Below are 11,448 nucleotides of genomic sequence, written 5' to 3' on the forward strand. Positions count from 1 at the left end.
AAAAAAAAAAAAAAAAAAAAAAAAAAAGCTCTTAGATTAAGACAGTCATTTAACCTCTGTAAGCTTCAATTTTTCAGCTTTTCCAACTTTAAAATTCCATTCAATTCTATCACAAAAGAGACACTCTCACTCATTACTCTAGTCCCATTAGAATTTTTAACTCTCAGGAATGCTTGCTCATAATAAATTTACTCAAAACCCTTGGCATCAAAATAAGGGCGGTTGTGTTAAGATCTTAAAAACAGAATTGAAAAGATTGTGAAATAGAAAATCATTACTAGGCAGCATTAAATAGCATCCAGCTGCCTTAAAAAGTTTTAGACCTTAAGAACATTCTAACTAAATGTTAATTTTCAAATTAGGTTATTTCCTAATCCACTGAAAGATAAAATATATGTATAATTATGCTTTAAAGTTCATGAAAATTCTTCCAAGTATAGATGAAAATATCAATCTAATTTTGTGTAATAAAAATGTTTTGGCCGGGCGCGGTGGCTCAAGCCTGTAATCCCAGCACTTTGGGAGGCCGAGACAGGCGGATCATGAGGTCAGGAGATCGAGACCATCCTGGCTAACACTGTGAAACCCCGTCTCTACCAAAAAATACAAAAAACTAGCCGGGCGAGGTGGCAGGCGCCTGTAGTCCCAGCTACTCGGGAGGCTGAGGCAGGAGAATGGCGTGAACCCGGGAGGCGGAGCTTGCAGTGAGCTGAGATCCGGCCACTGCACTCCAGCCCGTGCGACAGAGTGAGACTCCGTCTCAAAAAAAAAAAAAAAAATGTTTTTCTAAATGTTTTCTATGAAACATGATCAATAAATCATTTACTTATATCCCAATGAAGACTAAAATGTCCAAGGCTAATTACTGAACAATCTGTCCACTTATGCAGAGTTCAAAAAACATACAGAAAGGTAAGGTAAATGTAAAACATATGTTTCCATACTGCTAATTTCAGCCCAATTTGAGTGAGTGATGAATCAATGCTGGTAGACTCCAAGAGTAGGCAGAACACTAAAGAAATCTTTGGGCCATTTTGTTTATGTGATTTACAAGTTGAACAACTCTCCTTCACATAACATTTCAGTTTGCTTCATTAAGCACTCAAATCTGGTATTAGTTGATCTAAATTTGCAACATTATAATATTCTTCTTGGTAAGTTCTGAATTACAATATAGATGCCTAACATAAATAGCTTTATAACAGTATATTATCTTCACCAAATAGTCTTTAATGTAGATGGCTTGTTTTTATTTTTTCCTTTTTAATTCAAGAGTACACTCAAAGAGGTTGAAATTCATTTCACAATATTTCTATTTGCTTCAGTTCATTTATAGTTTAAATTATTTGCTTCAAATAAAGTAGCTTTGAAAGCATATCTTCTTCACATCGGCTTAAAATGTAAATTACCTCTTCATTTTGGTTCTTTGTTCTTTGTAGGTGGCAGAAGCTGGAAATCTAGACTCTGAGCCCTACAGTCAAGCTATACACCTCCTTCCTTACTTATGTAATACTGAACAAGTTTCTCAAATTTGCTAAGCTTTAGTTCTCCTATCTATAAAACCAAATAATGTAGTACTTCCTTCGAGGTGTGGTTAGGATTTAATATAGTAAGATAATATATATAAAGTGATAATATATATAGCACTGTGACTGACACAAAGTAAATCCTCAATAAATATGAGCTCTCACTGTAATTATTATTACAGTGTGAAAACATTAGTCAACCCCCAAATCAAGAGGTTAATATATTCTACAAATAATTTATTACAAAGGCAATATTCTACAAAATGTAGGCACATTACTAAGCTGGTAATAGATCTTACTTTGTTCCAGGGAATCTGCTTCTTCAAAACAGAACCCTAACTGGAATCGTAAGCCCTCTGAATACAGTTGACAGACATGCCAACTGAACAAGGCTGGAGAAAAATACAGTCAACTACATTATTTCTGTGACACTCAGAAGGTGATATATTTCTAAGACAAAACAGATCTATTCTGAAACAATCGGCATTGATAATTAATCATTTAGTTAAAATTAACCATCTCTCCCATTTAATCTCTATTTACTAAATTCCTTCTATAATTTTCTTCCAACACCCATTTCCTCCACCAAAAAATATTTTCCTAGTTCTAGCTACTCAGGAGACTGGAGTAGGAGTATCCCTTGAGCCAGGAGTTCAAGTCCGGCCTGGGCAACATAGCAAGACCCCATCTCAAAAATATGTATTTATATTTTTTTCACTAGGTCAAAGAACATACATGTAAAATACTAGGCTGGCTGGATATGGTAGCTCATGCCTGTAATCCCAGCATTTTGGGAGGCCAAGGTGGTCGCATTGCTTGAGGCCAGGAGTCCGAGACCAGCCTAGGCAACATGGTGACACCCCATCTCTACTAAAAACACAAAAATTGGCCAGGCATGGTGGTATGTGCCTGTAGTCCCAGCTACTCAGGAGGCTGAGGCACGAGAATCACCTGAACCCAGGAGGCGGAGGTTGCAGTGAGCCAAGATGACGCCATTGCACTCCAGCCTAGGCGACAGAGCAAGACTGTCTCAAAATAAATAAATAAATAAAATAAAATGCTAGGACAATTTCTGCCCATTTAAAAAAATAAACATATATAAAATATAAATGCATATATTATACTGACTAAATAAAAATTGGTTAGCATGTACATATACATGGAACCATTTAATATTAAAAATATATACTACTGACACTCAGGATTCAGCAAAAGATATTAGATCAAGAATATCTCAAAAAATACTAAAACGAAGAGTTAAAATAGACTATCCATTAGGAATCACTTCTCATATTCCAAAACAACTTGACATACATGAAGAATGCTCCTAAAAGATTTGGAGGAAAATTATCTCATCCATTAAGGGAGGGGCGGTAGTCTCATTAATCATAAAGTAAAAACAAGTAAATTTCCTCCATCAAGAATGTACCCTACAAATTATCCATTAACCCAGATGTTGTGCATGTGAGAACCCTCAATAGCTACCTTCCCTTCTGACATGATATCAAAATGAGGCTGAGACTACTGTTTGGAATAAAAATGAAACTGAGAGTAAGTGGGAGGTCTGTGCACACACAGTAAAACTGTTAACCGCTTGACATTTTGTTTCAGTATTCCATGAGTTATTATACTCAAAGTGATGTGAGCAACAAAGCCCCAAATGTATATTCTAATGTTCCGTTCAACAAAATGTCCTGTATTAATTGAGCACTTTCAATAATAAAAGTATCGCAAATGAAAACAAAAGTAAACTGTACCCAAAGCTATAAAAGAACAATTAGTTTATATAATAATTTATGCCTTTTAAAACAGCTATAATACCTATATTTAACAGAACTCTTTTAAATGACCTTCCTCTGCATAAAATTAGTATGCATTATTTTTTCCAAGCAAATCATGACTAGATAACATCTTTCAAGGAAAAAGAATCTTACAAAATTTTACCCACATGACAGAGAAGTTGTCTTTTCCTCAAAAGAATGCCAGTTCTCAATATACAGATTTTTCTCAGCCAAGGATTTACATTGTCATATACAGTACAATTCTGAAGTACCTGAATATGATATGTTTCACTCTGAAATCGTGATGATTATGCTTTTGTATAGAAAAGAAGACTGGTTTGCTATATTATCCTTGAAACAAAAGTGGATTTTGACAACAAAAATATAAATTCTAAGCAAAGATATAAATTGTTATATACTCACACATCCACAAGTAGTACATAAGCTTTACTGTCTTTTGGAATTCTACAGGAATGTCTACAGAAAAATCCTGATAGAAACAAGGTCCAACAGGAAAATTGCTAGGAAGAGGTGGCCAATTATTTTTTCTACCTGTAAATTTTTTTAAAAAAAGAAAAGGTTATTTATATTATAACAAATGTGATATTCTTATTTTTTGTTTCACAATAAAGAAAACTCCATTATTTTAATAAAAGTTTAGAAAACTGTAGTACTATATCTCTGTATTCCTAGAACTTTGAAAGATAAGCTTTAGATTTTAAAAAATTTTCTCAGAATACCATCACCTTAGAGCACATTAGATGGTAAAATAATTTTCCAGTGTCATATCATATCACATTTAGCAGGAACCATTTATGTATAGAAAAAACAAAAAGAAAGCACATATCCAGTGCTTCTGCCCTAAAACAGATTTATTTCACAGTCCCGAGTCTGGCTGGCATGTAAAGGCCATCCAGTTTTTAAACTTCAATTTTCTCCTCAGCATCTTAAATCTTCAAATATAATTCTGTTATAATTCCTATCCCATGTGGAGAGAGACCAGCTTCTAATTTTTTCAAGTTTTCTGTTAAGTCCAAGATTAAACCAATACCAAAGAAACAAATTAAGAATACTCAAAATCTGGGAAATAATAATATCCAAAAGATATATGTACGAAAACCCTACAACAAAGAAAACATGAAACAGTCATGATAAGGAAGGTAAGGAATTAGAGAACCTTTAAAAGGCAGAGAAAACAAATTCAAACTGTAAAGGGGAAAAAAATGTCTCTATATAAAGAAACCAGATTAAAATAAGACTTGAGAAATGGTGGGGAAATAAAAAATTAAAGAAGTCAAAACATGAAAACAGAGGGTAAAACAGCACCTAAGGCCATTTCCCAATTTTAAATGTTATATCCCACAATTTTAAAACTCAATTTTACATACTTTTCCAGACCAGGGTAATTTTTATAGTACAAAGAACAATAACCTATTTCTGATTCTCCCCAATGAGTCTCCTGTGTTCCATTTATCATACTATTCAAATTTCATATAGTTCATTTATCATAACAATCTCATACTATTTGAGAAGCGGCAGTGAATACTTGTAAAGAAGAGAAGCTCTGGAACCATAAGTGGCTAGCCACTTACTGGGCAAGGTCACCTTGGGCAACTTACTCTCCCCTCCAAGCCTTAGTTTCCATATCTGTAAAATGAGAATAAAAACTGTACCACCCCTCACAGGATTGTACTGATGATTTAAGTGTGAGTTAAGAGGGGAAAAGTACTAAAATGTGCTAACATACTGCAGTCTAATTGTTAATTTCCTACTCTTTGTTACTGTCTTTACTAACATATCTCTCATAGAAATAGTTTGTCTTTGCCAGTACTGAAAAAACAGGATGGATTTTAGTTACAGGTACTTCAGAAACATTGGTCTCAATTCAACTTTTAGTTTCTCCTTCTATAGATGCTACCTCTGACGCTGCAAGCAAGAAAATGACTCAGGATAAATGTGTTCTCACAAAGCCCTAGACTTACACATTCTAAGATAAAAAGAAATAGTTCTGTATATTGTTATTGTTCTAGCTTTGCATTACATCAAAGCTAGACATCCTAACAATGACTTATCTAGCTCATCCCAGACATCCTAACAGTGACTTACCTAGCTCTTTTATCTCTTCTTACTCAGAGACTGGTAGCTTTCCCTAAGAGACTCCTTTGAGGTGCTTTGGCAGGCACAAACTGAATAGAATTCACTGCAAACAATTCACCACTTATTTCTTTGGCATCATATGAATACCTCAGGCTTCCAATTTTTCTAACATGATTTGACAAAATACTTGTGAGGACTGGGGCAGAAAATCTGAAATTGACCTGAATAAATCAGGTAGGAGTCAAATGTAGGGTACATGCAAATGTACTCACAAAGATTCAATAGAATCAAGGAGGACCTAACTGCAGAATCAAAGGCTCCTGGCCTCAGAGTAAGCAAAAAGTATCATATTCACATTCATTTTGTGTGTGATGAGGCTAACACTGTTCTAATCTATCAACAAAAGACTATGCAAATCAGCCAAGATTAGAAGGCTACAGAGTATCAAGGAGGCAATCTGCTGTGTCTGATCTCCTTGTTAGAACAGGAAAACAGGGTAAGGTTTTATCCACAGGCCAAATAACCTAGGAGTTAGTATAGACATAATGTAAAGTGTTTAAAAGTTATTTTTATTTCAAACTTCTTTGGATACTACCATGTTGACTGAGGTTTTGCATTTCTCGTTCCCGACGATCTAATTCTGCGGCTTTTCTTTCTAGTTCTTCCTGGCGCTTAAGAAGCTCAGCTTGGGCCAATGCATGTTCCTAAATAAAAAATATCAATATGTGAACAGACTGTCAGAAGTATAAAATACTTTAACATTTATATGCTAACTCCTACTTCTCTACTATGAGAGAAACCTAATTCAAATGCACTTCCAAAGTACAGGAATTTTACTGAAGATCATCGTTACAGAAAATATTACAGGGATATTTGGTCCATTTGGTCTTTGGGTTCTGAAAACCCTCAGTGGGAATGTTGGGTCCATTAGGACAGGAAAACTTCTCTTAGTAAAAGTAGCCAGAATCCTTAGGTAATCTGGAAAATGAAATTCAGACGACCTCTATGCCTAAATGAATGAAGAACAGAGGCAATGGGAACAGTTGTGGAAAATGAACAACAGAAAAAAGGGCAACTGAATTGGCTCCTATAAATCAGATGAAATGATATATAAGGCCACCAATGCAAGAATATTTTCTAATATCTTAAATGTTATAGGAGAATGAGGTCAAAGGATGTGATTAACAAATTCTTTATAACTCAATTTGCCCTTACATGTTATCAGGCATCTTATTAATCTTTCTTCTCAGATTTTTGCAATCTTCTACCTCCTAACACTATTACTTTAGCATTATAACACTCTCCCAATAATATCTATTATTCCATCATTTTTACCTTAATGGTAGCATGCATTTAAAAGTGAGACCAAAGGCAATAAAAATTTATACACCAAGATGATACACAAATTCAATAATTCCTAATAATAGAATAAAACAAATGGTATAAGCTGACAAAGAGGAATGAATATTTGAAGGGTGACAAGACAGCAAATCCAGACTTGTGAGTTAAAAATTAAGCAACAGAAATGTAACCATATAAAGAATTATTTTGCTCTGAAAGTAAATGTTATTGATATTATAATTGCCAATATGAATTTATACAACTAACATGAACTAACCTTTGCAATCTGTGTATAAGCTGGATGTTCCTCTGTTGGTTTCATTATTGCTGGTTGTGTATTGGGTACATTAGGCATCTTCACACTACCTGGTGGAGGCTAGGAGGATTAAGAGATGGACAAATTATGTAACACAGATATCCAACTTTAACTTCTTTCAAAAAGTGTAACACCAATAAAATGAAAAATCTCAAGATCTGCATCTCTTCATTCCCTGTCCTCTCATAGTCAAGTGTGTGGCAAAGAGCTGCTTAAATACTCCATGTCCATTTTCTCCAACTCATTTCATTTTTCAACTCTACAATCAGGCTGCTACTTTTAACACTACATAACAAACACTCCTCCAGGATACCATACGGTAATAGAGGCTGGGCATGGCAGCTCACGTCTGTAATCCCAGCACTTTGGGAGGCCAAGGCGGGTGGACCACCTCAAGTCAGGAGTTCAAGACCAGCCTGGCCAATATGGTGAAACCCCGTCTCTACTAAAAACACAAAAATTAGCCGGGCAGGGTGGCAGGCACCTGTAATCCCAGCTACTCAGGAGGCTGAGACAGGAGAATGGCTTGAACCCAGGAGGCGGAGGTTCCAGTGAGCCAAGATTGCACCACTGCACTCCAGCCTGGGCAACAGAGCAAGACTCCATCTCAAAAAAAAAAAAAAAAAATACTCTGAGTTTTTGGGGGTTTTTTAACAGTAAAATACAGATAGAACCAGACAAAAGAACTACACCAAGGTTTACTGCCAACTCTTTCCTCTTGAGAAAGCTACATGCCAGTGCTCTGAAGAGCATATAAGAAAGTTCTTGGTAGAACCCCACTAAATTGAAAAGAGTGAAAGGGAAGGCCTAAGGAGAGAGAAAATAAATTACCCAACTTCCACTATGCCAGTGAGGATCAGCAGTGTCTGAAAGCTGCAAGATCAGGAAGTAGACATCTACAAGTCCATCAATGGGGAACTGGTTAAATCACTGTATATACATACAACGCAGCCATGAGAAGAAATTAGCTATAGAAGAATGTCTTTTAAAATACTAAATAAAATAAAGCAAGCTGGCCGGGCCCAGTGATCCCAGTACTTTGGGAGGCAGAGGCGGGTGGATCGCATGGTCAGGAGTTTGAGACCAGCCTGGCCAATATGGTGAAATCCCCTCTCTACTAAAAATACAAAAATTAGCCGGGCTTGGTGGCAGCAGGCGCCTGCAGTCCCAGCTACTTTCAGGAGGCTGAGGCAGGAGAATCACTTGAACCCGGGAGGTGGAGGTTGCAGTGAGCCAAGATCGCACCACTGCACTCCAGCCTGAGTGACAGGGCAAGACTCCATCTCAAAAAATAATAATAAAATTAAAATTAAATTAAAAAAATAAAGCAAGCTACAGAACAGTCTGCATATGACCTTTTCTTCAATAGACACAGATTTATACATGCCCCCATAAAATATCTGGGAAGTCTCAGCCAACTGATATCAGAGGGACTTGCACCTCTTGTTTTATATGCTTCTTTATTATTTGCTTCCCTCGACGCATGCACAATATACTACTTCAATAAAAATATATTTTTAAAGTACTCTTCAGAATGACCGTAAGAAAAAAGAAGAAACAAGGATGGGAACATGAAAAGAACAATAGGAACAAAAACACTAACAGAAAAGAAAAGAAGAAAGGAAAGAAAGAAAGAGAAGAGAGAGGGAAGGGGGAGGTCGTGAATAAGAAAAATGTAAGAAAGAAAGAAACTGCACTAGGAGGTTCAAGCATCCTAAGAACTGTTAAAACCAGAAGACACAACCAATATACAGCAGGATTTCACTCTGACACAGCTAACAGCAGCCCTGAAAAGGAAGCCATGCATAACCAAAGATGTAACTGTAGTTCAGCTGATTCTAAAATGCATATACAACAGGGAAGAACTGACAGGGCGCAGAGGCTCACATCTGTAATCCCAGCCCTTTGGGAGGCCGGGGTGGGCAAATCACCTGAGCTCAGGAGTTCGAGACCACCCTGGGCAACAAGGTGAAACCTCGTCTCTACTAAAATACAAGAAATTAGACAGGCATGGTGGTGTACACCTGTAGTCCCAGCTACTGGGGAGGCTGAGGCAAGAGAATCGCTTGAGCCTGGGAGGCACAGGTTGCAGTGAGCCCAGATTACGCCACTGCACCCCAGCTTGGGCTACAAGAGTGAGATCCAACTCAAAAAAAAAAAAAAAAAAAAAAAAAACGCCAAGAACTAAAAACAGGTCAAACAATTTTGAAGAAAACTAAGTATGAAGACCTATGATATCAAGGCTTATTATAGAACCATAGTAATTAACAGTGTAATACAGATGCAAGGACAGAGAAATATACCAATAAACAAAATAGACACAGAAACAAACCCACACTAATGCAGAAACTTGATACCTAACACAGGTGTCACTACAAAACAGTGAAGAAACAATATGTTAATCGATCAACGGTACTTGGATAAATGGTTACTCATACTTCACATCATATAAAAAATGAATTCTAGGTAGATTAATGATCTAAAACTGAAAAAGCAAAACTTATAAACACTTTCGGGAAAAATACATGTGAATATTTTTATGAATATTTCTTGAGCTTCTAGAATGTGAACTCTAGAAATATTGTGTATTTTGTTTACGACCTATCCCAAGTACCCAAAATAGTCCCTGAAACATAGTAGATGCTCAGTAAGTATCTGTCAAATTAAGACTGGAAAACACACAAACCATATAAAATTGACGAATTTAATGACACTGAAATTTACAAAAAGTAAAAAGTGAAATCACAGACTAGGAAAAAATAGTTGTAATGCATATAATAGAAAACTGCTACCCAGAATATATAAAGAATTGTTACAAATCCATGAAAATACAAACTAACTGAAAAACTAGCAAAAGATGTGAACAAGCAATAGAAAGAGGGCAATAAACACGTGAAAAGATGTGTTACAGCCTTAGTAATCAGGAAGTGCAAAAACAATCATATATCATTTCGAAACCATGAGACAGAAAAACAAACTCTGACAATACCAAAATTGGGATTTACACAATATACACAATGGTGGTACATATCAAAATTAAAGCATTGATCAAGACAGCATTTCAAGTCACTTGAAATAGAAAGAACTGTCAGTAAATGCTGTTGGGAGAATTATTTAAATTGGGGGAGGAAAAACAAAATCCCTGTATCTCCACAGAATTCCAAATGGATTAAAACTTGAATATATATATATAAAAAACAAGACAAGACAAAAAACAACTATAAAGTTGGGACACTAAAATACACTCTATAGACTATAGGGCATTATCTGATCTTGGCATGAAAAAAAGTCACTCGAAACATTGAGAAAAGTTGAGGGAGAGAAATCATAATGAAAAGGTAATATATTTGACCACATAAAAATTTAGAAATTTGATTATATAAAGCATTCATAATCAAGATTAGATGGCAAAATCTAAATAAGCAACATATACAACAATTAGTTAATATATTTCACTAGGTACAAATCAATACAAAATTATCAGATAAACATGTTAGTGAAAAGAAACTGCATTTTTAAAAACTCTGAACAGGCAGCTTATAAAACACAAAAGAAAAATAAACATACAAAAAATCTCAACCTCATTAGTAATCAAAGAAATGCATATTTTACCTATTTTTAAAATGATTATTGTCATAGGATTACCACATTTTGAAAGAGATGTGGTAAAACAGATATTCTCACACACTGAAAAGTGGAGATTATAAACTAGTACATGTAGCAATCCTGCAGCACAATTTGGCATTATGTTTCAAGAGCCATAGAAGTATTTATATCCCATGTACTATGAATATCTGGTTTTTAAAAATATCCTATGGAAATAATCCAAGATATTTGCAAATGTATGTATGCCAAGAATGCTCACTACAGCTTTATTTACAAAAGCAAAGGGTTACAAATAACCCCAAATGTCCAACACAACAAAGGAAATGGTTAAACTGATACAGCTGGAGGAGAGTATACATTACAGCTATTTAAAAGTTCTAGGGGCGGAGCAAGATGTCCGAATAGGAACAGCTCCAGTCTCCAACTCCCAGCGCGAGCGACACAAAAGACCGGTGATTTCTGCATTTTCAACTGAGGTACTGGGGTCATCTCACTGGGGAGTGCCGGACAATTGGTGCTGGTCAGCTGCTGCAGGCCGACCAGCGAGAGCTGAAGCAGGGCCAGGCACTGACTCACCTGGGAAGCGCAAGGGGGAAGGGAATCCCTTTTCCTAGCCAGGGGAACTGAGACACACAACACCTGGAAAATCGGGTAATTCCCACCCCAATACTGTGCTTTAAACAAACGGGCACACCAGGAGATTATACCCACACCTGGCCGGGAGGGTCCCACGGCCACGGAGCCTCCCTCATTGCTAGCACAGCAGTCTGCAATCTAACCG

At 36.2% G+C, this 11,448-nt stretch overlaps 1 protein-coding gene across 2 annotated transcripts in view; it reads right to left on the minus strand.

Moving 5' to 3' along the window:
- SCAMP1 (secretory carrier membrane protein 1) overlaps window positions 1–11,448 on the minus strand; it is a 115,494-nt gene that overhangs the window by 61,072 nt on the left and 42,974 nt on the right. For both annotated transcript variants that reach the window (XM_017895542.1, XM_017895541.1), the window contains exons 3-5: window positions 7,023–7,121; window positions 6,000–6,108; window positions 3,731–3,859 (exon numbers count right to left, since the gene is read on the minus strand). In XM_017895542.1, coding sequence (XP_017751031.1) covers window positions 3,731–3,859; window positions 6,000–6,108; window positions 7,023–7,121 — 337 coding nt within the window. The remainder of the gene's footprint in view (window positions 1–3,730; window positions 3,860–5,999; window positions 6,109–7,022; window positions 7,122–11,448) is intronic.

The sequence above is a fragment of the Rhinopithecus bieti genome, unplaced genomic scaffold, assembly GCF_001698545.2.
Source record: "Rhinopithecus bieti isolate Rb0 unplaced genomic scaffold, ASM169854v2 scaffold_26302, whole genome shotgun sequence".
NCBI classification, from domain to species: Eukaryota; Metazoa; Chordata; class Mammalia; order Primates; family Cercopithecidae; genus Rhinopithecus; species Rhinopithecus bieti.